The sequence below is a fragment of the Siphateles boraxobius genome, unplaced genomic scaffold (assembly GCF_051911475.1).
Source record: "Siphateles boraxobius isolate OS27281-9 unplaced genomic scaffold, OSU_SipBor_1 25, whole genome shotgun sequence".
NCBI classification, from domain to species: Eukaryota; Metazoa; Chordata; class Actinopteri; order Cypriniformes; family Leuciscidae; genus Siphateles; species Siphateles boraxobius.
Genome location: NW_027508866.1, coordinates 34,159,876 through 34,187,660, shown reverse-complemented (window position 1 = coordinate 34,187,660; position 27,785 = coordinate 34,159,876). Strand labels below are relative to the sequence as shown.

The 27,785-nt window shown below is 43.6% G+C and overlaps 1 protein-coding gene across 2 annotated transcripts in view; it reads right to left on the bottom strand.

Annotated features, from left to right (window-relative positions):
- cntnap3 (contactin associated protein family member 3) overlaps positions 1 to 27,785 on the bottom strand; it is a 184,032-nt gene that overhangs the window by 115,983 nt on the left and 40,264 nt on the right. For both annotated transcript variants that reach the window (XM_077243733.1, XM_077243734.1), the window contains exon 3: positions 7,990 to 8,183. In XM_077243733.1, the coding sequence (XP_077099848.1) occupies positions 7,990 to 8,183 (194 nt within the window). The remainder of the gene's footprint in view (positions 1 to 7,989; positions 8,184 to 27,785) is intronic.

Genomic DNA, 27,785 nt, shown 5'->3' with positions numbered 1-27,785 from the left:
AAATAAATAAATTAACGACATTTTGTCTATTGTTAACGTTAGTTCCCTTTCAGTCGATAACGTCGGACGTAGTCGACGCCGACTGAAATGGGATCTCGCTAGAGAGCCTGTCTTCTTCGAGTACTATTGAACGAGCCAATGTAATTGGTGTGCGTGATTCGCATCACACACTCCGCCCCCGCGGCGCGGGTATAAATACGGAAGTGGATGCACGCACTAGTTGCCTTTCGCTTCGGAGCCGATCGTTTGATGTCTCTGAGAGTGCTGTTGTCTACAACGAGCGAGTGTGTCGGTGTTCTTCAGGAAGACTCTCCCAGTGCTGGTGTTCTACAGCGCGAGTGCAGCGGTGATCGCGAGCTTTGAGCTCTCAACTGCTGTTTTAACAGCAACAAATTTCTAAATGTTTGTGTGTGTTGATGGCTGGTTAGAGGGCGGAAAAGTGAGTGCTTCACTGTTTCAGTTCTCTGTTCAGTGTTGCCGCGGTCATTCCCCTGTGTGCTCCGGCACTGGTGACGGTCCTATTTTCTGAAAGAGCAACACGGGTGCGTTTGCGTCTTTTTCAAGATGTCATTCCGCCCGTGCGTTTCTGGGTGCGGTCGTTCCCTGTCTCTCTCTGATGGTCACAACTGTTGTGTCACGTGTTTGGCTTACAGCACGCTGAGACAGCTTTTGTGGACAGCTCATGTTTTCACTGTGGGAACATGACTGTCGTAGTGTTGAGGGCGAGACTCGCCTTCGTTCGCGGAGAGCGAGTCCCCATTACCATGCCCCACCCTCGGGTGCTGTGTGGGATGGGTGACCGGAGGATAGTGTTGGATGTCCCGCCCGGTAACCATTCCCTGTGGGCTCCTCACTCCTCCCTTCCACTGCAACCACTGGAGCCTCCTGTGTTGTCTGCTGGTCCATCTGTAATGGGTGGGCCAGCGGTTTCACTCGGGGCTCCCCTGGAGGACAGGACGCCGATTGCAGCATCGGAGGGTGAGCTGACTTCTAGAGATGATGACTCGGCTGCATTGTCTCCCTCCGGGAGTTCAATGTTGCCCGAGCCGGATCCAGAATTATCAGCTATGCTGAAACGGGCCGCCGAGGCTGCCGGGCTCGAGTGGAACCTCCACCGTGTCCCGTTCAGTCTCGGTTGGAATCTGGAGTTTGGTATCTTGGGGGGGGCCGCGCTGGTTCTCAGCTCGCCGCCCCAGTGCCTTTCTTTCCCGAAATGCATGGAGAGCTTATCAGGTGGTGAACAGCATCTTTCTCTGCCAGAAACTGCCTGAATAGCTTTTCCCCCTCATTACCCTTGATGGAGGAACGGTGAAGGGTTGCGAGGTGTCCCTCCATTGGAGCGGTCTGTCGACACAGGTGCACCTGTGTCCGGCGGCCGCTGCCTTTTGGGGGGATCCTCGTCTCCCCCCTAAGGCCTGTGAGTTTCGTCTGTTCCGACGGGCAGAGCTTACAAAGCCTGTGGGCAAGCCCCTTCCTCTTGCGTGCCATGGCGTTGCTGCAGGCTAGGGCACCCATGGCATGCACGAGGGTAATCCAGACCGTGCGCTCATAGGTGAGCACCGCACTGCATCCGACCTCACCCTCCGGGGTACGGGTGTCGTAGCGTGCGTGATCGGTCTCGCGATGTCCACCTTGGTGGTCCAGTAGCGCCTTCGTTGGCTCAGCCTGGTTGGTATGGCGGATGCGGACAAGGTTCGGTTCCTGGTCTCCCCAATTTCCCAGGTTGGGCTGGTCGGCGACGCGGTGGAGAACTGCATCAAACAGTTCTCTGCCGCTCAAGCGCAGACGGAGGTCATCCGGCACATCCTACCCCGGTGGCCAGCTGCTGCCTCCACCCGCCGCCGGTGGCAGCTCCTCCGCCTGCTCGTCGCCGTGGGCGTTCTCCGGCCGCCGCTCCTGCTGGCCCTCCGCAGCAGCCTCCACCCAGGCCTTAGCAGGGAGCCGGCCGCAGTAGAGACGCCCAGCCCGCTCCAGGCGCTGCCAAGCCAGGTGGCAAGCGACAGCGAAAGCATTCCGGAGCGGGCCGCCCAGGAATGGATGAGATGCTCTTGGAGTGGCACGATCACTCCCTCCCCCCGGGTGAGGGCCGGGTGGAGCCTTTGTTTGTGTGTGTGTCTGTTCCGCCGCTGGCTCCCTAAAAAAAAAAAAAAGAAAAAAAAAAAGCGGAGCAAGCGGAGCAAGCGGTACCCACACTTCAAAGAGAGAGCAATTTCATCTGTTCCTGGGTCCCAAGAGGGCCAGTCTGGCGGGTGTGACCCTGTATAGCCTTACACCCCTCAGCTCCCCCTTGGTCGCCAGCAGGCAGCTTGGTGCGTTCGAGGACCCGGTCATCCGCCTTCTCACGCGCCCCCTGCCGCTTGTGGAGACAGGTAAGTGTTGCACAGCACACCACTCTCTCTACTTTGCTGCCCCACCTCAGGCTCGGCTACCCCGCTCAAGTCAGTGATAGTCATCACATTAGGTGTTGAGCAGACGTGCTCCTGAAAATTCAGTGATATTCATCACACCGAGTGTTGAGCAGTGCTCCTGACTTGTGCGTGCTTATCTTATCCTGCTGGCGAAGGATTTGATATAGCCGCTCCTCCAGCCGGTACGAAGGCCAGTTGTAAACTCGTTCTTTGTGCTACTAGGTGGTGGGTCGTGACCATCTGGGCCCAAGATTGGTCTGCAGCTTTGACCTGAAAGACACGTAGTGTCCTTCCCCTCGAGTGCTCCAGGGCCCGTTGGGTCTTCAGGTCAACTGGAAGAGAGTAATCTCGCCCACGGGCTGAGTATCTCTTTTTCAGTTTTGGAGAGGTACTCGGTCCAACACGTCTCTCCAGTGAGAATGTGTCCAGCTGGTGTTGAAGTAAGAAAGGGTCCCACTGAAAAGATTCAGAGGCTCCTGGGGTATACGATAGCCGCAGCCTTTGGCTTCCTCCGTATGTGACCGCTTCAGCGCTAGCTTTACGATCGAGTCCTGAGGTGACCGTGGCAGAGCAGCTCACCCTGTGTGACTATAGTTCATCCCGGTCTGCTGCCAAACCCTCCTCAGCAGAGGGGCCATGTACAAAGGGCGTGTTTTAACGGGGGCCTGGGCGACCCCCGACTACACGGGCATTCGTGCCTCGAGTTGTTAGACATTGCGGGTGTCACAAACTCTCCCGTCACCTCCTCCTTGGAGTCAGACGCTTCTGAGGGCGCCTTGTTCCACTCCTCCCGCTTACTCAATCGTGCCGCCATCGAGCCTCACGACAGTTATAGCCAGGGCAAGTGGAGACTCCATCCCCTGGGTCCGCTGGGTCTTGACCATTCCGGGGCCGCTCAATTGCCCCCCCGGTTTTATTTTTCCGCCAGTGTTTGGGTAAACCGAGCGGACTACCCTTGGACAAACACTGGGTCTCAGCTGCCCCGGGGGCCCGCAGAATACGTTTAACCCCAGTGAGCCTTCTAAGAAGTGACTGCGACTCAGGGTCGCCTTGCGCCTGCTCAAGTCAGTGAGATCATCACACTTCATGTTGAGCAGAGTTGCTCCTGAAACTCAGTGAAGTTCATCGCACTCAGGTGTTGAGCAGCAATGCTCCTGTAGCTCAGTGAGTCCATCACAGGTAGCTCAGTGAATTCATCACACGCAGTGCTGAGCAGAAATGCTCCTGGTGCTCAGTGAAGTTCCTCGCACTCAAGTGTTGAGCAGAAATGCTCCTGAAGCTCAGTGAGTTTATCACACTCAGGTGTTGAGCAGTAATGCTCCTGAAGCTCAGTGAACCTGTCACACTCAAGTGCTGAGCAGAAATGCTCCTGTCGTTCAGTGAAATTCTTCGCACTCAAGTGTTGAGCAGAAATGCTCCTGAAGCTCAGTGAGTTTATCACACTCAGGTGTTGAGCAGGAATGCTCCTGAAGTTCAGTGAACTTGTCACACTCAAGTGCTGAGCAGAAATGCTCCTGTCGCTCAGTGAGGTTCTTCGTACTCAAGTGTTGAGCAGAAATGCTCCTGAAGCTCGGTGAGTTTATCACACTCAGGTGTTGAGCAGGAATGCTCCTGAAGCTCAGTGAACTTGTCACACCCAAGTGCTGAGCAGAAAATGCTCCTGAAGCCCAGTGATCTTCACATGTTGTGTTGAGCAATGCTCCTGTCTTTTGCGCCCGTCACTTGCACCTACGTGCCAAGTCAGGAGAGGAACAGGTCTTCATAGTTGCCCCTTATTGGCCCAACTAGACCTGGCTCCCATCAACAGCCTCCTGACTTCCCCGGAAAACTCTTCGGGGGCGGGGCACGATGGCACACGCGTTCTTCCCCCGGGGATTCCGGGCGGTCTTACATCTGAACGCGGAGGTTCAGGTGGCTATCACAAGAATGTGTGATAGTTACCATCACTTCTGCGAGCACCCCCTAGAATGGGGTAGCGTGCTTACGCCTTTAGAAGTGGAACCTAGTCGTTGAGTGCGTCTTCTCTCCAGAGGAGATCCTGAAAGCTTTCGATCACTTCAGTGCTCTCTTTCCTGCAAAATGGGTTGCAGTAGGCTGTTTTCCTAAATCACCCTCGAAATGATGTTGCCTCGGTGTTTAAACGACGCTCATCGTGTTGCAGAAGTATGCAGAAGCACGTTCTGATCGTCAGGTTCCTGAGGAGCAAGGTCTTGTAAATCCTTGTGTCCCTCTTTATCCTCTTGGGCCTTGTCCCTGGTGCGACTGCACTGCAGAGACCGCCCCTGAGCCACTGCAGGCAGTGAGTTAAAAATTCTGTTATATCAGTTCTCCTGCTCGCATGGTCTCTACTAGAGGGTAGGGACTTGCTCGCTTTCGGTCAACGTATTGTGCCTGGAGTCTGGGCCGGCTAACTCTCACAAGCTGAGACCCCGGCTCGGATTGTGCCCAAGGTTCCTACCTCTCCCGTAATAGGAGCAGGTGGTGAGCCTGCAAGCGCTGCCCTGGAGGAGGCAGATCCAGCCCTGGCTTCTCTGTCCGTTCGCTTGGACGTGTACAGAATGCAAGTCATAGATGCAACAGGTCCACTTAGGTGTTGAGCTCCTCTATGATGAGTGTAAAGTGCTCCGCCTGGGCGTTGACGATATACTTTGCTAAACAGATTCTAGAGTTGGGGGCTGGACGACACCTAGTTGAACCGCTGCTTCCCGTGGGCTCCCTTCTCATGAAGCCAGTTTCACCGTGAGCCCGGTTCAAGTGTCGGCTTGCTGCGCCATTCCCCTCCTATGGACTGGATACGTGCGCCTTTCTACTCCAGTTGAGTTCCCTTAAAATTGAACCCTGTTGAGTTCCTCCACACCCCTCCGACGTCGGACGTGCGGAACGTCTGGTGTTAGGCCTACCACTCGTAAGCAGTGTGGAACCTGTGTTAGGCTGGGTCCATATGTTGCGGTCCCTTCGGTGACCCCATATGTGTATTCTTCCACGATACGGCTCCCTGCGGTGAGCCCGTGTCTTCCCTCGGCAGAGTCTCTCTGCCGTCACTGTCCGGTGTGTCTCCCCCCGTCTTAGGCTGGAGCCACCCCAGTGACATTCCATATGTTAGACTGCCCGGTTTCCGCCCAGTTCATATGTGTATTCTCCACATTACCTCCCTCTGGGTTGGATGTGGCTTCCGCAGCGTCCCTTCCTTCCAACGTACGGGGAACGCTTTCCCAGTGGTCCTGTAGGAACAGCAGTGACTTCCCTGGCCTAAGCCCTGTCCTTCCCCGCCTTAAGTTTGCGGGGGCATCAGGAGGCTTTGGTTTAGGCACTGGAAGGTGGCAGCGTTAGTGGCGTGTTCAATGGTTGATCCCATTTCAGTCGGCGTCGACTACGTCCGACGTTATCGACTGAAAGGGAACGTCCTGGTTGCGTATGCAACCGACCGTTCCCTGAAGGAGGGAACGGAGGACGTAGTCCCCTTGCCACTACCGCTGGACCACCGCTGACCCCGGGTTACTCTCGGCTCCTCAGCGAAAAGCAACTAGTGCGTGCATCCACTTCCGTATTTATACCCGCGCCGCGGGGGCGGAGTGTGTGATGCGAATCACGCACGCCAATTACATTGGCTCGTTCAATAGTACTCGAAGAAGACAGGCTCTCTAGCGAGATCCCATTTCAGTCGGCGTCGACTACGTCCTCCGTTCCCTCCTTCAGGGAACGGTGGGTTGCATACGCAACCAGGACGTTCATGTTAGTTTTTAATGAATCTATTATTATAAAAAATATTTCCAAAGCCTATAAATTAGCATTTGTAAAAATGTAAACCAAGATTTAAAAAGGCTTTAAAAGTATAGTTAGTTCATCATGCTAACTATTTTGTAGGAACACAACCTTAAAGTGTTCCTGGTACATTAAACATCCTTCCATTGTGACTGTGAGACAAAAAATACGATGAACTTTCCCAACGAAACCTTAACTAACGTTTCCTCATGGAATAGCTACTCTTTGTTCTCTTTATCCGACTGAACATTTTCCTTGTGGTTCTGAAAGAAAACGCACCGGGTGTCTACTTGTGCTATAGTAAAGATTACGAATGCAACTTTAATGCGCATCTGATTGATGGATACACCACGCCCTCTTATTTCAGTGTAATTAATGTTGTAGTTATTTCATCAGTTCAGTTTAACGACATTAAGTTACATTTCATTCATCATTCATGATTAATCGGAAGCGTGTGCATTTTAGACACCTATTATACGTTTTCTCTTTCCGTGTAATAAATGCGCACCCTTGAATAAGTGGGGTTTTACTTTAACTGCTCAGGACGGGTATGCCCATTTCCGTAAAACTTCAGTATCTTATCTTAAAGAAAATAACGGTGACGTTTCCACGCAACGAGCGCGTTGTTTCATAGCAGTGCCCGCGCAATGATATGGCAGCTTTATCAATGGCTTGCTTTCTCGATAGAGAGCTGTCATCTGCTCATGTGAACACCAATGGCTGTCCTGAGGAGAGCTCAAACATGGACTGCTCAAAAATCTGTAGATGAGAGCTATACGGGACCGAGCGCGAGCGAAATCCAGTGAAAGATGGTAAGAGCGAGTATGTGAGAGCTGTGAGGACGCGAAATGACGCCGCACAACGCCTCAATTCGTGCATGTAGTTATTTAATGTTTATATGTTTTAAAGCACTGAATCGATATAGAATCGCAAATTATTCGATTCTTAGCATTTTAAATCGAATATTGACCGAAATAAACGATTCACGATTCGAAATACATGTTTCAAGATCGATGCATATGCATCGTCGGGATTTGTAATCGATGCATCGAGAAAACGAATGAATCGTTACACCCCTAGTAATTACTGTTTTACTGTATTTTTGATCAGATAAATTCAGCTTTGGTGAGCAGAAGAGACACAAAAACAATAAAAATAAAAAAATCTTATTGACCCCAAACTTTTGAACGGTATTCTAGTTAGGATGCTGAAATAAATGCAAAATAAATGCTAAACCTTTAACATTTTTTAACATGATCTATGTTGATGAATTATGACAATGTTTACTTTATGGTGTTTGTATTGTAATAAGTTTTAGGTGGTTGTAAGAGTGCATAATGTATCTTCCAGCTGCTTATTCAAACATAGAGTTTCAGGAAGACATTTCAAAATTAGAGTCCTGGTGTATTTCATGCTTGTTTATATTTAAAAATACATATTTTTTTCTGGTTATTATTGGTATTTCTGGCATTTTGATTTAATGTTTAGAATATAAATCATTTTTAATAATTATTAAATAAATACAGTTTAAAGCATATATATTTAAAATCCTACAGTGTACTTTTGCATTTAAATAAATCAAGTAATTTTGCTTGTAAATATCCTCCTCGTATCCCTTTATAAAGGAAAATAAATGATTTGATACATTTTCATTGCGCCCCTAAAATTTCTTTATGTCCTCCTAAATTTTCCAATTTTTAAAAAAAGCATTAAGCCCTGCACTCACTGAAATCTATTGGCGTGTAAGTTTTTATCTTGTCTGGCCATGTTTTTCCTCCGTCTCAGGTGAAGCTGCACAGATGAGGAATTAAACTCTTACCCTGATACTATCTTCCTGTCGGTACGGTCTCCAGTTGTGGCCCGTGTCACTGAACATGAGGAGGTAGCGTGTGACCCAATCTGAGCTCCCGTATCGGCCCTGGGTGGCCATGGCTGTAATCTCCGTCCGCTGCTCCAGCTTGATCTCCAGCCACTGATACTTATTGGAGTCCAGTGGAGACCAGCCTCCAGCACCTGCAGGACACGAGACAGATGAAGAGCTGGAGGAGCTGAGGGCTTCACATGGCATTATGGTCTGAGCGGCTTACATTTCATCACATGCTGTTCATAAACGATGCAGGGGTTTATTGGGAGAAAACAACAGCTGCCTTATAAGGAAGCATGCAAATTGAAATAGAACCCTTATAAGTGCCTGATTTCAAACGCTAGACACTCATGTGAAGTGCACAGAGTCACAAGTAAATTCAATAGTTTGACGTTAGCATATTGATAGGCTAGTGTGCAATGAAAAACTCTAACACACAAAGATTGGTTGAATCATTTGAATATACAGTATATACACATTTTATATAAATAAAATATATAATATAGTATAAAACCTTTTTCCCCACCTTTCCTTCATTATGTTCTTATCAACACATCTTAATGAGGATAAAGCCGCTCCACTGAAATAATAAAAAAAAACCTGCTTGTAGTCTAAGAACCAGTTGATTAGATTAGTTTATAATCTTGATCTTTTCATTTGTTTAATTCCATTTGACCCTTTCAATAGCCTTCACATACAATAATACTGCACAAAAATGAAAATGTTATCATCATTGTTTCCTATAGAGCTTTCTCTCTTCCATGGAAGACAAATGTAGATATTTAGCGGAATTCTGACGCATACAATGAAAGCCCATGGGAATGAAGACAGTGCAATCTCCAAAAATGAAAAAAAAAGCACAAGTAGCATAAGAGCCTCTCAGACAATTTTTGGTGTCCTTATATATTTTCATTGTATAGAGAAGTCAACATGCACAGACTTCAAAATATCTCCTTTTGTGCTCAGAGAATTTTAAAAGAACAGAGTTTGTCTACTTTAATTAACTATCCTTTTTACACTGAAAAAAATTGTGCGTATTACAATTGAAACAATTTTCACTCAGAAATAGCTAGTAAATTACACAAATTATCACAAAAAAAATGACAAGTAACATTGAATAAAAAGACATTTTGGAGTAGAAATACTGAAATATTTTCTTGTAAAACATACTCTGATAATAATAATTTAATGTTTTATTTACAATTTCGAAAATCTTCTTAATTTTTTTACAGTGTAGGGTTTGCAGTCAATAACCTTTGTGCTAGAAGACTGCTAACAACATTAATATTCTGAGCCCATCAGAAAAGAGTTCATTTACCTACAGCGGACCCATACATACTGACACAAATAAGCCTAAAATCTCAGTCAAATCCCTCTTTTATTATCTGCACTGGTTTGGCCACCCATAGTGCCGTGCGGTGTCTCTGCAGATGTGGATCCTCTACCTCAGTGGCGCAGGGTAAATCAGATAAGACGGCATCATAAACGGTACCTGTCTGTCGTAAATCATGATAAAATTGCCTAACGGTGGGACACCGCGCTGTGAGAAGCCGGCAAGAACAACACCTGCTCGGGACATTGGCAGCGGAGCAAGTGAAAATGCTGAATGTGGCCAAAGATGGACGCCAGATGGATGGAGGCATCAGACAGGTGGAGCTCAGTGAACCCGAACTGAGCCGCCAAGTGTCTCGCTCATAATCAGGACAGACAAACTGAAGATGGGGATATTCTAGACCGCCACGGGACCAGAAAAGACGATGTTTATACCCAGAGAACCATTTTAATGCTCTCGGGTTGTTCTTTCATTGCTCAGAAGGGTTAATGGAGTTATGCTTTACTGAAGTATCAACACAGTCTCAGATGTTACTTCTCTATTTCCTCAGAAGAAATAAATATAGACATGCAACACTTTACAATAAGTTCATTATTTAACATTAGTTAGTTAACATGAACTAAGAATTAACAATACTTCTAAAGCATTTATTAATCTTGGTTAATATTAATTTCAACATTTTACTAATACATTAGTAAAATCAAAGGTTGTATTTGTTAACATTATTAATGCACTGTGAACTAACATGAACAAACAATGATTTTTATTGTATTTTGCTGATTTTGCTGTATTATTATTAACTAACAAAGATTAATAAATACTGTAACCAATGTATTCCTCATTGTTAGTTAATACATTAATAATGTTAACTAATGAACCTTAATGTAAAGTGTTACTGATACTCTGATACTTTTCTGATACTCTAAGAAAAATAAAATACACACCAGATAATTACTTACAAAATAATTATTAAATAATAGGCACACTATATATATATATATATATATATATATATATATATATATATATATATATATATATATACACACACTAGACTTGTAGTCAAGACCGCCTAAACCAAGACACAACCAAGACCAGAGGGTATCGAGACCAAGACAAAACCAAGACCAAGATAGACCAAGTCGAGACCAAGACCGAGACCGGAGGGAAAAAAAACAGACTAGTGTTGAAGCTCAGCAATAACTTGTATGAATTCAAGAACAGCAGCATACTAGGGTTCAGCCGCAGTTTACATTCAATACATATTAGACGGTATTACTTCAACTACACAGGCAGAACAATACAGAGACAGACCATGTCATGTGTGTGACTGAGCTCACTGTAAATGTTTTTGCAGACTGGGTGAGATAAACTATGTGTAGCAATTGCATGACAGCTGTTACTGCACTAGAGGATTAAAACTCCCTTAACTTTTGTGTACTGTTGAGGAAGGACATGACTAGTACTGACTGGTTCATCTGACAAAACATCCAACACCTCCAACACCATCTTGCTCCTCCAACAACTGTCTAAAGAATGAGAAATATGTAACCAATTGAAATTATACTTATTGTGTAGATGAAATAGTAACATCAAATTAAAGATACACAATTATAAACTTGGATTAGGCCTAATGTTTAGTCAACAGATAGATATGCAGATGATATTTAAAAGACCATTTATTTAGTCTAACACCATCTTAAAAACAATACTGTAATCAAACAACACACACACACACGCGCGCGCGAGCACACACACACACACACACACACACACACACACACACACACACACACACACACACACACACACACACACAGAGATATCAAAGACAAATTAATCTAAACTAATGCAAAATACAAATACTAAATAATAATACATCAAAAACTGTATACAGCAAATTGTACATTGTCTGTCACAAAAAAATACATCTGACTGGTTGCATTTGAAGGGCGCAAAATAATAATACTGTTGCATTATCGAACGTTGTGTCGTTGTGGATATTGTAGTATTGTATTGCTAAATCCCTCGACCACTATGTCAGTCTGAGAAAGCGAGACCTAGACAAGACCGAGACCAAAGACCGTCAAGGCAGTGACAAGACCGAGACCACGTAAAAGTGGTCTCGAGACATACATCACTAATACACACACAATCAAAAATGTAGTATGTACATTTTCCATATATATATATATATATATATATACATTAATATTGCACAGTTCGGTTTATCGGGTCATGAGAGAATATTGATGTTCATGAGATCTCTTTAATTGTATAATTGTTGAACTCTCTTCTGAAACTCTAGAAAAGAGCCTTTGGTAAGATAGACAAACAACCTGGCAGATCGAGGTTTGGTTGAACTTGTTGTGGCGTCCTGTTGAATCATGGTTGATATTGTTATGCTCACAGCTTTCACTAAAACAAAACAAAACCAAAAGTTTAGTGTTTATATAACAGCCAGTTAGCTTCAGAGTAGCATAACTAGCCTATTTTAGTATTTATGGCAGAGCTGAATACGTGTGTCAGAAGACATTGACATGGCCACTGAAATGAGAAGTGCAGATGCTTGACCTCGGCTCATTACGGAGAGCCAAACGGAGGGGCGGACAGCGGAAGAACGTTTATACTGACACAAAGCGTGTGTTTAGAATTCAAACCAGCATCCAGAAAGTAGCTTTGTCCTTAATATTATGGAAAAGGGACAGCAGTATGTATGATCGATTGCAGAGTGTTTCTCTAAAAGGTTTCTAAAGCCCTGAGCTCCTGTTGTCTCAGCGCTGGCAGAGAAGAGCATTCAGGAATCAGGCTTAGCTGGAAAAATGCTTGCACATCTCGGCAAAAAACAAAGAGAGGTTTCTGTGTTTAAGTTATATTAGAGGTTTAAACTGAAATGACACGCATTCTATTTCACTTTAGTGAAGCAGGCTCACTTCCAGAAAGAAAATGGGAAGGTGGGAATGAACTGAATGCAAGATCATTCAGATGAATAAAAATAGATATAATATAAATATAAATAACGTCTCGGTTACGTATGTAACCCTAGTTCCCTGATAGGGAACGAGACGCTGCGTCAAACGCTGCGGGAACGCCCCTGCGTTGTGCGTCATGAAGCACGTATGGAATCAGCCCAATGGAGAGATGAAACGTCATAGGCGGGTGACGTCATCGACCAGGAAACTATAAAGCACCCCAAAAACACAAGCGCATTAGCTTCTGATAGGCTTGAAGGAAGCGCTAACGGGAGTGCCGGGAGTATGGCGGAGCGACGCAGCGTCTCGTTCCCTATCAGGGAACTAGGGTTACATACGTAACCGAGACGTTCCCTTTCAAGGGAACTTCGAGCTGCGTCAAACGCTGCGGGAACGCGAATACCCACGTCGCCATAGGACCAAATGACCGTCATGTGAGACTAGCGCACAGAGGACGAGAGCACCTGTGCCCCAGGGGTAGAGCTTAAGTCTAGGTCATAGAACTTAATAAAAGTATGCGGTGAAGACCATCCAGCCGCATCACAAACATCACTCAGGGAAACCCCCGACAAAAGAGCTTTAGAAGCAGCCATACTCCTGGTAGAGTGAGCTCGGACAACCAAAGGTGAAGGCTGGCCAGCCGACTCATAAGCAAGTGAGATAGCCTCAACCACCCACTTGCTCATTCTCTGTTTAGACGCCCGACACCCTTTCCTGGGTGGCCCGAAACATACAAAAAGTTGTTCTGATTTCCTCCACAGGGCAGCTCTGTGGACATAAGCGTCTAATGCCCTAACAGGGCAGAGTGAATTAAGTTTCTCCTGGTCCGATGACATAAATGGAGGAGGACAGAAAGCCTGCAGAACCGTAGGTCTAACAATATTAGTAGGAACCTTAGGAACGTAACCTGGTCTAGGATGCAGAAAAGCTTTAACCATGCCAGGTGCAAATTCCAGGCACGAGGGTGAAACCGACAGAGCCTGCAAATCTCCGATTCTTTTTAGTGAAGAGATAGCAAGCAAAAAGATAGTCTTAAAAGTGAGAAACTTCTCGGGAACTTCTTCGATAGGTTCAAAAGGAGCTAGGGAAAGACCTTCTAATACAATGGCCAGATCCCAAGTCGGCACCCTCGTACGAACTGCTGGCCTCAGCCTCAAAGTGCCACGGAGGAAACGAGTTATAAGCGGGTGTCTCCCAAGAGAAACTCCACTGAAAGGGACGTGGTAAGCAGCTAGTGCCGCCACATACACCTTTAGTGTGGAGGGGGATAACCCTGTGGAGAAGCGCTCCTGCAGGAATTCCAGCACTGCACCCACTGGGCAGTTAACTGGGTCCTGCAGGTGTTCTCCACACCAAGAAGTGAAAAGTTTCCACTTCAAGGCATAAAGCTTCCTCGTGGATGGAGCTCTGGAGTTAAGAATGGTCTCAACAACCTCGGTTGAGAGACCGGAGTCTATGAGCTGGGCCCCCTCAGAGGCCAAGCCCACAGTTTCCACAATTCTGGGCGGGGGTGAAGTATCGTGCCCCCCGCCTGGGAGAGTAGATCCCTCCTGACCGGGAGCTCCAAAGGAGAACCGTCCAGGAGAGAAATCAGGTCCGCAAACCATACTCGGGCCGGCCAGAACGGGGCTACTAGTAGTAGACTGACCCCGTCCCGGCGGACCCTCTCCAGAACTCCTGGTAACAGAGCAATCGGGGGAAAGGCGTACAGACGTGACCTCGGCCACGGCTGCACCATAGCATCCAACCCCAGGGGGGCTGGAAGAGTGATGGAGAACCACCGATGACAATGAGTGGTCTCCTTGGAAGCGAATAGGTCCACCTCGGCGCGACCGAAACTCAACCAAAGGAGCTCCACCACCTCGGGGTGGAGTCTCCATTCCCCTGGCCTCGGCCCCTGCCTCGACAGGGAGTCTGCTACCACATTCAAATACCCAGGGAGATACATTGCTCTCAGAGATAGTAGCTTCCCTTGGGACCACAGGAGGATCTGACGGGCCAACTTGTAAAGCCGGCGAGACCGCAGGCCCCCCTGATGATTTATATAAGAGACCACCGACGTGTTGTCTGATTGAACTAACACATGATGGCCTCTCAGGTCTGTTAGGAAGTGTTTCAGAGCCTGAAACACAGCCAACATCTCTAGACAATTTATGTGCCACGAAAGATGATGATCCTGCCACAGACCTTGGGCTGGGCGACCACTCATGACCGCCCCCCACCCTGTGAGGGAAGCATCCGTCGTTAGCGTTATGCGACGACAAAGAGCCCCCAGCACAGGACCTTTGGATAGGAACCAAGTTTCTCTCCACATGACCAGAGCACGAAGGCAGCGCCGCGTGACTTTGAACGTGCGGAGCGGATTTCCCCTCGGGGAGAATCCCTTGGTCCTGAGCCACCACTGTAGCGGTCTCATGTACAACAGGCCGCAAGGTATAACGTTGGACGCTGCTGCCATCAGACCCAACAGTCTCTGAAACTGCTTGACAGTGAGTAGCTGGCCTAGCTTCACTTGTTTCACAGCTGAGAGAATCGAAGCGATGCGGGTCGGAGAGAGTCGCGCCCGCATCGATACCGAATCCCAAACGACACCCAGAAAAGTGGTCTTCTGGGAAGGAGATAATACACTTTTCTTTGCGTTCAGCCTCAACCCCAACTTTCTGATATGAGCGAGGACGACATCTCGATGCCGAACCGCCATCTGCTCGGTCTGAGCTAAAATCAACCAATCGTCGATGTAATTGAGAATACGAATGCCCTGAAGCCTCAGAGGCACTAGTGCTGCATCCATGCATTTCGTGAAAGTGCGGGGAGATAAAGCTAGGCCAAACGGAAGAACCTTGTACTGGTACGCCTCGCCCCCGAAGGCGAACCTCAGGAACTTCCTGTGTTGTGGAAGGATGGACACATGGAAGTATGCGTCCTTCAGATCTATCGTGACAAACCAGTCCTCGGACCTGATTTGAGACACGATCTGCTTGATAGTGAGCATCTTGAATTTTAGCTTCCCTACCGAGCGATTCAATATGCGCAGGTCTAAAATTGGACGCAACCCCCCATCCTTCTTTGGAACGATGAAATATCGGCTGTAATAACCTGACTCCAAACTGGGAGGAGGAACCCGTTCTATAGCCTCTTTTTGAAGGAGCGTTTTCACCTCTTGTTCCAATACCAGAGCCTGCTCGGGGCCCACCACTGTGTGCAGAACCCCTCTGAATTTTGGTGGACGACACCTGAACTGGATAGCATAACCCTTTTCTACTGTCTGCAGGACCCAATGAGATATTTTTGGAAGGCTTTTCCACTCTGCCAGAAATTCTACTAAGGGTACCAGCCTCTCGAGACTGGCCTCTGGTGTAACTTGAGCAGCAGACGCAGCGCCCTGTAACGGCGCACCGGCAGGGAACAACTGGTCTGACCGCTCTGAGACCCTCCTCAGAGGGAGCGAGCGTCCCTCGGGAAAGCGCTCGCTGGGATCGTCTGTGCCCCGGCATAAAGGCGGGGTTGGCAGAACGAGCCCCTGAGGGCACCGAGGAGGAATGGGCACCGTAAAAAGAGGTGAACACCTTTCCGCCTCGGTGGGGACCACCCTCAGCATCCTGAACGGCTTGGCGTCAGGACTTCTTCTTAGCCGAAGCCTTCTTAGCCAATATAACTGTCCTCAGATCAGTTCTACTGGGAGAAGGCTTCGGCTGAGAGTGTCGCGGCTGAGCCCACTGTCCAGCAGGGGGAGCACGAGACGCGACACTCTGCCTCTGCTGCGCTCTATGTGATGAGCTCGAAGACGGCCGGGGCTGCTCCCGCCCAGCAGCCCCAGGGACATGAACTTTAAGGGGAAGAAACTTTTTAAAAGCTGCAGTTTGTTTCTTTTCTTCTTGGAATTTATCGATAACTGAATTCACAGCCTCACCAAACAACCCCATGGGAGAAAGAGGAGCATCTAAAAGAAAAGCTTTTTCTCTCTCTTTAATATTAGTCTGATTTAACCACAAATGTCTTTCTGCGGCCACCAGAGCTGCCATAGAACGACCCATTAATTTGGCCGATTCTCTGGTGGCACGCAGGGATAAATCAGCAGCCTGACGCAGTTCACGAACTACGTCAGTACTGACCTCCTCACTCTCACTCATGTCCCTTAGCAGATCAGCCTGGTATGCCTGCAAGATTGACATAGTATGCAGACATGACGCAGCCTGACCTGCTGCCGAATATGCTTTACCCACTAAAGCCGAAGTGTTTCTTAAAGGCTTGGTGGGTAATGCCGGTGCCTTAAAAGATGATGCTGCTTCGGGGGAGAGATGGCTCGCAAGCGTCTCTTCCACACGAGGCAAAGCACCATAACCATGAGCCTTGGCTCCCATAATATTAGCGTATGTTGAAGTCTGGGGACTAAACACTCTATATGACACCGGTTTTCTCCATGATTTCGACACCTCGGTGTGGAGATCATGGAAAAACGGCAGGCACCGGCGTGGAGGCTGCACACGTGACGGCAAAAATCTCTCATCCAACTTTGATTTAGAAACAGACTCCTGTCTAGTCACTGGCCATTCAATATTAAGTTTTTCAACAGCTCTTGTTAACACCTCCATAAGCTCATCACTCTTAGGAGTGTGGGGTGGCGAATCCTCCACATCTCCCTCAACACTAACAACATCAAGTTCCTCAGAACTGGATAGCTGCAGCATTGGTGCCTCAGCCCGAGCGGAAGAAACCGCAGCGCGTGCTTCCGAACCCGGGACTGAGGCACTGGATCTCACAGGTGAAGGGAGAGATAAGGCAGAGCCCGTCTCAAACCCCGCTGTGAGATCCATCTGCGATCCCCACGATAAGCGCCGCCGCTCTGCCTCGGCAGAAGCGGGACCCGAACCGCGGGGAGCGCGCACCGAACCGCTCTCCTCAAAGAGCGACCGGCGGGAGCGGAGCGTCCTTAACGGCAAACGCTCGCAATGCTCACAGTCTGCTCCCTCGAGAGCAAACTGGGCATGCTGAACTCCCAAACAAACAACACAAAGATCATGTGTATCCCCGCTCGTTAAATAACGCGAGCAGGGAGGAACACACTTTCTAAACTGCTGTTCGTCCGCCATAATCTCTCAATATATATATATATAGGGATAAATTGTTTGTGTGGTGCAGGGTATGTAAGACAGACAATATCACACAGGGACAGATTCACATGTAGCGCGACTGAAAGCACAGAAGCTAATGCGCTTGTGTTTTTGGGGTGCTTTATAGTTTCCTGGTCGATGACGTCACCCGCCTATGACGTTTCATCTCTCCATTGGGCTGATTCCATACGTGCTTCATGACGCACAACGCAGGGGCGTTCCCGCAGCGTTTGACGCAGCTCGAAGTTCCCTTGAAAGGGAACTGCTGCTGCTGGAGAGCAAGTATAGACTTACCACTGCTAATAGATACACAGACACACTGCTGTGAGTATGTAAGATATGATGCTGCTGCATAAATAGATATATAAATCTGACAGCAGATCTAGGCAGGTGGAGCTGGGGGAGGTGGAGGGGTTCAGAGGACCAGCTTACATGCAATCTCATTGGCTGCAGGATCAGCGGAGGCCAATCATATTGCGCCACACGGTATTGATGTGATTGATTGCAGATTTCATGTAAAGGACCATCAGCCTGTGCCCTCTGGAGTTTCATGACTGAACTAGATATATATTTATTTATTTATTTATTTATTTATTTATCTATATAATAATAATAATATATAATATAAACAATAATTGTATTTATTTCATAGTTTAACATTTGTAAGCATATATACAATTGTTATAATAATGAACTAAAATCTTCTAATAGAACTGAAATAAAATATTTAAAAAAACAAACTTAGTTTATTTCAACCAGTTGACACGGCAGCATTTCTAATTTTTCTTCTAATTAAAGTACTACAATAATTACAACTAAATAAATAAAACATATTTAAATAAAAACTGTTAAAAATTACAAAAACAACTAAATTATTTTATACTAAAATTAAAACAGAAAATATAAAATTAAATCTGATTTAAAATATTAGAAAAAATTATAGTAGTGTATTAATGATAGTAAAATAACTGTTTTTGTAAATAAAAACTATATATTTTTAAATTAAACCCCTAAACACACACAGCATCATCGAGTATATCCAATTCAATCCAACTTTTTCTGGGATTGCCACTGGTGTCAATTCTACGCCAGTTTTTCCCCCATTGTGTTTCCATTAACACTGAATTACCTATCTTAATGACCTCTTATACGGCCCTCATTAAAGAATAATAGTCTAATTTCGAATAAGCCCCGTCTCTGCTCCGCTGTCACGTTGAATGAAGCAAAAGTCAGACGTTCATTGCACTTTTTCTGACCGGAACGGACAAAACCGTTCCTCTAAATGAAGAAAGTGATGAAGGTTAATCAGGGGTCGTTGACGAGGGCAGTCGACCGCTGGTCTGACACTCATTTAAATGACCCTGTCATCATATTATAACTCCCGGACCAACACCGGAAACCACCAGTGACATTTAATCTGTAAGAAACAGACAAAATGGTGACTTTTTATAAACTATTCAGTGACCTACGTCAAACTATTTGGATTAGGACTGATCATTTGGAAAAATCTTATTTTATTCCAGAATCCCATTGAAATATGAAATATATAAAATATACTATGATTCTAAAGTTTGGAGACTTTAATTTTAATTTTTTAAGAAATTGATTTAATTATTGAAATAATTATTTTATTTGAGCAAATATGCATTACATTGATCAAAAGTCTTTTGGAACATTATAAATGTCTTAACTATTTCAACTAAATGCTGTTCTTTTTGTTTTCTTTCCCTTCAAAAATGTCAATGTTTACACAAAAAATATGAAGCAGCAGCAACACAACTGTTTTCAACATCGATAATAATCAGAAATGTTTCTTGAGCAGCAAATCATCATATTAGAATGATTTCTGAAGCATCATGTGACACTGAAGACTGGATTTTAAAATATAAATATATTCAGATAGAATGGTGAATATGATCAAAAATGTCTGTAAAAAATAAATCTACATTGTTTATCCTCTTGATCTTTCATTTAAAAAAGAAGCAAAAATCTAACCTTTCATTAAAGAGAAAAATAATTGAAAGTGTGTGTGTGTGTGTGGGGCTGGGGGGGATCACATTATGAAATAAATGTTTTTCTCCAAAACACGTTGGCCACAATTATTGGAACCCTTTTATTAAATACTTTTTACAACCTCCTTTTGCCAAGATAACAGCTCTGAGTTTTCTTCTATAAAGCCTGATGAGTTGAGGAACACCTGACCAGAGATCAGAGACCATTCCTCCATACAGAATCTCTCCAGATCTGCAGATTCTCAGATCCATGTTGGGGCTTCTTCTCTTCAGTTCACCCCACTCATCAGGACATGACAGAAGCTTCATTTTGTGCTCAGTGACACATTTCTGTGTTGATTTTGATGTTTGTTTTAGATGGTTGTCCTGATGGAAGATAAAACCACGGCCCATTATAAGATTTCTAGCAGAAGCCGCCAGGTATTGATTTTTTATCTGTTGATATTTGATAGAATCCACGATGCCATGTATCTGAACAAGATGTCCAGGACCTCCAGCAGAAAAGTATGCCCACAACATTAAAAATCCAATGGTATATTAAATTGTACACATGGGTACACATACTTTTTATCCCTTGTGTGCACCAAACACATCTAGCGTGTTTGCTGCCAAAAAGCTTTTTTCTTCTTTTTTTAATTTGACCATTTAAAGTTCCACTCATGTCTGGCAACTGAATTTGCTGGAATTTGTTTTTGGAGGAGCGAGCAGGATTTTTCTTGAAACCCTCCCAAACAACATGTTGGGATTTAGGGGTTGTTTGATTTTTTCTTTCTTTCTGAAATCTTTTTTTCTTCTGACCCCAAGACTCAAGTAATCTCTGCAATTCTCCCTCTGTGATCCTTGGAGAGTCTTTGGCCACTCAAACTTTCCTCCTCATGAGCATTAAGATAATATAGACACTCGTCCTCTTCCTGGCAGATTCAGAACATCTTTAGTTGATTGGAACTTCTTAATTATTGCCCTGATGGTCAAAATGGGGATTTTCAATTCTTTAGCTATTTTCTTACAGCCACTTTCTATATTGTGAAGCTCAACAATCTATTAATGCACATCAGAACTATACTGTATTCTTTGGTTTTACTCATTGTGATGGATGAATAAGGGAATTTTGTCTTTGTGTTTCCTCATATTTAAACTCCTGTGAAACAAGAAGTCATAGCTAGACAATTTCATGTTCCTAGTCACCCTGGTGTGCTAAAAAAAAAGGTATATATTAATGGGAAAATACTTCAGAGATATTTTACTCGTAAAAAATTCTAGGGGTGCCAATAATTGTGGCCAACGTGTTTTGGAGAAAAACATTTATTTCATAATGTGATTCCCCCCCCCCCCACTTTCAATTCTTTTACTTAAATGAAAGGTTCAATTTTTGCAAATTTTTTGAATGAAAGATCAAATGGACAAACAATACATTTTTATTTTTTACAGCCATTTTTGATCGTATTTACTAGGGGTGCCATTAATTCTGACCACAACTGTATATATATTTCAGAATATTACTGTTTTTAAATGGAGCCTTGAGCAGGAGAGACTTCTTTCAAAAACATCAACCAATCGTTTGGACTAATTGTTTTTTCTTTTGAAATTACAGTAATGACATTCACCCACATGTTAATTTCCTGTAGTGCAGTAAATGTATGATTCATACGTCACAATCACTGGCTAGTAGGATTTAAAGGTATTTTAGGTAGAAATACACAAAAATACTTTTTGTCCAAATTAGTTTAAACTGTCTTTATATATCAATGCATAATTATAAAATGCGATCCCAGCCGTTCGCTCAGCTGGAAGAGTCGGACGCGTTTACCAGCTTTACCAGATGTAGTGACATCATGTCAGAATCTCAAGTAATAAAATAACTAACTTTATCAGTATGAATATAAACAATTAACATGGCTGTTAGTACTCACTATCAAGCTCGCATATCGATACTGGTAAAGTTTAAAATATTTGACTAGCTCGTAACGGAATCAAACTCAATATAAGGCAAAGCTATAAATAGCTTAATTGATACACGTTTGCCGTTACTATCAGTTACACTGTGATGAAGATGAATTGGTAAGATTCATAACATAAGATTGTTTACAGATAAACTGAGTAACATACACTCAAACACCTTCTCACAACTGCATTGCAGACACAAGATAATATAACACACACACACAACATATATTGTATAGCACATACAGATACAACATAAAGACATAGGTAAACATATGTAGAGCATATAACAACAATCCAAACGTGAAAAAACGGAGCAGGTAGAGTTCACGTTGAAAATAGGAACAAAGTTTAGGCAGAGGGTAAAGGTATAAAAATAGATCCCCTAAACTTTTTAACCTGAGGTTAGATTTGGCGAAATTAAACAAAACAGCTTTCCACTGCAGATAGGCCTATCGCATTTATCGTCTCAACCCTGGCTCACTAACAGTATTATACCAGTCGACACCAAAGTTAACTGTCATAGCTACGTTAAGCCAGTACCGTTTATTATGCTACGTAACGTTAGGGAGGTATATTAGGTAGCTACGTGTGCTAGTGATACATGCTTCATGAAAAAATAAATGCCATCAAAATGAAAACAGCGAGATTACCTGTCCAGCAGAAATAAAGCCATCATGGAGTCACTTTTCAGCCCCTTGAGATCACTCAGTTGTCGCCACCGCTGGAAAAGCCCGCCGATATTGACTCTCGTATGATTTCTATATTTATCCAAAGACTTTTTGTTCATAGCCTTTTCAAATACCGTCTTCCTTTTTTTAACTTGTTTGACTTCGCTACCTCTATATGCAGGTAACGTTACTGAGAATTTTGACTGATCTTTCTCTGCCATAATTGTTATTACTAGCTTCCGTGCCTCTTCAAACGGGTGCGCGCATTTGGGCTGCTCCTGTATCAGCAGAGGTGGTATTCATGGTAGCGAGGGAGAGTGACAGTCGCCCCAGCCAATCATTTCTTTTGTCCCGAATGGAATAATGAGCTGTGTTTATTACAGTCCTGAGAGAACTACAGAAACTTGATTTTTATAATTTATTTTCCAGAGTACTCACATTTTAATTCTGCATTGATATATAAAGACAGTTTAAACAAATTTGGAAAAAAGTATTTTTGGGGATTTCTACCTACAATACCTTTAGGAAAGTTAAAACAAGTTCAGCGAAGCAAGCAGTGCTCCGATGAAGAGCAGACATCTGTCTAATGAACTGGCCAGAATCTCATCTATTATTTACCACGTTTCCACCTGCAAGTGCCAAGGGACCAAAGCTAGTTTGGAGCGAGACGGGATCAGCAGAAATGTCTGATGAAAGTAGAAGTGACTCTTATAACATTAGCAGGCGTGATTGTAGTGCTTATGATGAAGCTAATGCAACACCAATGGATCTGGAAATCTGCCACCTGCTTGAATTTTCTTGACTCGAGTAAAAAAGACCAAGGTAACAAGAGGATACGAATTTAAATAACTTATTTCTGGTTAATTGCATCTGAAAGGATTATAATTAGAATTTCATACGGGTCTAATTTTCTTTTTTCACATTGATTGTAGATCTAAATGCCAGACTGTTTAATCCACATGTTGAAAGCGAAACATGTGAAAGAGTAAATTATAGTTATTATCATTTGGCCACGCACTAAAAATTCACACGAATAGCTGTTTTCACGCAATGCAATATTTAAATACACTCAATTTTCCTTATGAACGCATAACGTTAAAGAGGACGTCTGGCTTTTAGATTACTGCCTGTGTTATATAGTTATTTTGCTTCAGTATATAATGGCCTTGTAAGTATGGTTGTTACATCCTGGGGATAAAATCTAAAGCTGGTAGCGGCTATCATGAGATACACAATCACATTTGCATTCTAATTAAACCCTCCGTGCAGTATTCATAACTGCAACGTGGCGAGGAACAATTACACCTGCTGATAGACTAACAGCTGACGATTTAAACGACAGCTAATGGCGCCCGTAATGATACAAACACAGTGGAACGCTTCTGAGAAATCCAGCGCTCTTCACAGCGAGAGCCGGCGGCGGTCGGGGAATTAGCACAAGCTGCCGTATAAAATGAGAACGCTTTGCTTATTTATCCCATGATTCAAAGAGCTTTGTTTTCCGATATCCCGGCAGGTTTGTGCAATGAAATACAGCATGTAATCCGGCCTGAGATTGCAAGCATTCTAATGGGAAAAATACCACAAACTGACGTCTAACAAATACATTATTAGTCTAATAATGTTGTCTAAACTAGAATGCAGCCGTCGAGGGCTTACAATGTTTAGAAGCCATCAAGAGACTCATTAAATAGAAAGCCTGAAACTTCTGTGTATATAATATGATAAGTCTTATTGTTTCTCTGTGATCTTCTTCTGTTTTCTGGTCCAGTGGGTGAAAATGGTGCATTTGATCACTTAGCACACTTCTCCTCACCAGCGCACATGATTTGAGGAATTGACTGAATGATCACAAACGGTGTGACTAATTCTGCCACTGTACAGAATAAAACAAAGCACTAAAATACTCAAAACATACAGCACAACCAATGCAGCTTCCCGTACAACGACGTAACACGCTGCTAAACTACAATAGTACGATGCATCGTTGAAGAAATCAACTAGCTAGACACGACTTTTTCCCGAAACCATATTGTCGCAAAGAGGCCGTCAACCATGTTGGTTTATGATGTCACACACGTGGTGGAGTAATAACTCTTTTTAATGAATCAGTTTGAGATCGAATTGATGCTAGATTTTTTTGTATAAATTACAGACATGGCCTCTGAGGACTATCTCTTATTTTTCTCAGTTATTTTGCTTTATTTCCAGATTAAATCATAGGCTCGTTCCTACGTACTAGCGCATATGCGCACTCTTCAAAAATGGTGCTTTGAATCTCTTGACGAACTGAAAGACGTAAATTACATTTGTATGTATTCTAAATAAAATATATAGATTGTACTGAATGTCAGCTTGCTGATTTTTCTCAGGATAAGGATTTATTGAGTCCACATGTCATGCAAACAAGAAACTCTGCTTCTAACCACAGGTGGAGATCTGTCGTTCCAAACACACAACTGAGTGATGCTGTTTGCGATGTTTGTTGGAACGATGGTTTCGGGAAACACCGACTCGTGGAACTATGATGATAATAACAGAACTTGCAACCAAAGTTGGCTAATGATGCTTTTGGAAAACACACCCCTGAACGATTCCCAAACGACTCCTATTAGCCGCTTATTTAAACTGAATCAGAAACACATCATTTGAATCATTTGGAGCCGATACTGAAGTAATCAGACTCACTTACTGAATGCCCAAATTTAAAATGAGTCAATAACTAATACTCTATTATTCATCGAGATTTAAATTAGTGCAGATACTTGCGGATTGTTCATTTCATTTATAAAAATTAATTAATGATATAATCAATTACATAAAATACGCACCTCCTTATAGGGTGGATTTTTAAATTTGAAGGGCATTGTTTTTTATTAAGTTTATCTCACCTAAGTGAATGCTCACTCTCTCTATGTATTTGTGCTTTTACAATGGAGTAATTTTGTTGCGCATGAGTTTACACACAGCACAAGGAAGCTTGATTTCAACCTTGAATTGAATTGATAAAATACACAAGAACAAATAAACAAATTGCAAGCCGAAGCACAAATTTATACAAATACAATGTTTCCAAGATGCTTGAAGAAACCTGCCGTAAAAAGTTTTAGGCACTTGTGTAAAAATGCTGTATAGTGAGGATGCTTTCAAAAAATAAAGTCAAAAATAGATTTTATTTATCAATTAACTTCTATTAACTAAATCAAATCAATATTTGGAGTGATCTTTTTAAACAGCTTTTGTCCAGGTACACTTACACATAGTTTTTCAGGTAAAAGCGTGCCTAAGACTTTTTCTCAGTACTGTATACACAAATACATACATGCATACATACATACACAATATAAATGAAGTAAAGATCAACTGGATTTATGTCACAATGTCTGTGTAAACTTGTCTTGCAATTATGTTAACAAGGTACCAGGTTAATACAAGTGATTCAGAAGAAGAATTAGCTTACAGGTTTGTGGCATCAAAAATGTGAAAGACACTCCAGATGTGAGGCATTTTGTACAAACTAAACTAGACATCCAGAATTGAATATTCTGTGAAATTATTTCATTTATATTATGTTTTGTGAAACTTGAAATGATCTCATCATCTGCAGTGAATGCAATCATAAATGTGTTTCTTATTTACAATTATTTATTCTCCAAAAATTTTAACAGAATAGTGTAGGACTGAAAATCGATACGAGGAATCAGTCCCAGAATTTCTAAATTCCTTGCGATTCCCATCTCTAGTCCCCAGACATCCCATCAGCTATCACTCCACGCACGGCCTGTCGTCTTCATTGTCTAGACACTAGATGTTTGTCTTCTTCTGTAAGTACTTCAGGCTAAATTAAATGCCAAGATATTAGTGGCTCTATCAGAAGCAAGTGAGATTTCAGAAAATCAATACAAATCTTAAACCAGCACCATATAGGACTCGGACTAAAGGTCAAACAGGGTGGCACGTTGGAAGTTGGAAGCATGTGGAAAATAACAAATAGTTTGAGATTCCTCGGGGCTGATGCCTGGATCAGGTCAACAGGCACTTACAGTGAAGACCTGTGTTTGGAATCTCAAACCACGCGTACAGAAGGTGCCATTTATTTTCAAGAAAGATGCAAGCCAAACATGTCACAAAGGGATTTTTCATCCCAGAATAAACATTCTGTCATCGTTTACTCACCCTCATGTCGTTCCTAACCTAGTTGACCTTTTTTCTTGTGTGGAACACAAAATGTGATATATGTTGATATATGTTTACATAAAATTAAAACTAATATTGTTCTTCTTTAAGGGTGAGTAGATGATCACACAAGTTAAATGTTTGACTAAACCATCAATTTAAAGCAAATTTGTGAAATGATTGACTTGTGTGCTTGATGTATGGTTTTCTGTAAAATCTGATTTGAAATTATATAGATTTTGAAAAGTGCTATAAATTAAAATTAAGTTTGTTAGGTTTAGAATGGCAGAAAACAATAATAAACATTAGAGCACACTGTTAGCTATGCCAAGGTCATTGGTTTGATTCCAAATACATAAATGTAAAAGTAGGCAGCGCTGTAAAATGAAGACCGAAAAGTAGAGATAGACTGAAATTCGTATTACAAACATATCAGCTTGATAGTGTGAAAGGTTTTTAGCACACTGGCCTATTACTGTGGCATCATCGATTTCCAATACATCGGCCTCTAATTGACACAGTCAGCTGGCTCTTCTAGTCTAAGGGTGTTTTCACACCTGGCTTGTTTGGAGAGATTGTTTCAGAACATGGTGCGCTTTCTGTCTGAGTTCTGGTCGTTTAGGCACATACTGTATGAAACACGGAAGTCATGCTAGGATCCGCACCAAAATATATATAAACACACACAGTGGTTAAAATTGGGATTTGGCAGGTGGGGGAACCCTTAAACTTTGTGTTGGTGCAACAGGGAAAAATGGCTTAACATAGGACAACATATTGAGTATCGTGGTATAGCAATATTTTTTGGGACAAGAGTTTCACTATTGCACCAAGTATCACAATACTTATTTAGTAGATATTTTAATGTTTTTATTCTTGTCCATCTACATCTACACTGATATGATGACGATACTATGTTAAAATTGCTGAACACCACAATATGGAACACAAGCATGGTTTTCACAATGTAAATTCAAATAGAAAAAGTTAGGGGGGTTGGGGGGCATGCTCCCCCGAGAACATTTGGATTTCTCTGTTCGATTTAAGACTTTTGAAAGCCAAAAAAATGGATAAGAAATAGTTTCAAAACCATGTCAGTGGGCATTAGATTATTTGTCAATACCTGCTCTCTCCTCATCTCCATCTTTCTTTTTCTCCTTATCCTGCCCTATTTCTCTCACAAAGCCCACAGACCCAGCATCTCCAGTTGTGTTATTCTGAGCGTGTTGAGTTTGATGCAGATGAGCGGATGAGCTGACGGCAGCCTCCGCGTTTCTCTACGGCCTTTAACACATCAGACCAGATCCTACAGGCTTTAAAGGGTGCTGCTCTCAGAGCCTCCTACACTGGTGTGTTTGTTTGTTTGTTTGTGTGAGTGTGCGCGTGTGTGTGTGCATAAAATCAAAGCGTGCACCTTTGAAGGCTATTTTCCATGAGGAACAACAATTACACTTCCTCCTACTCCAGTCATTAATGTTCTGAGCTTCAGGGGAAAGCATATTTGCACTTAACGCAGCGCTGCAGAAGCATGTTAT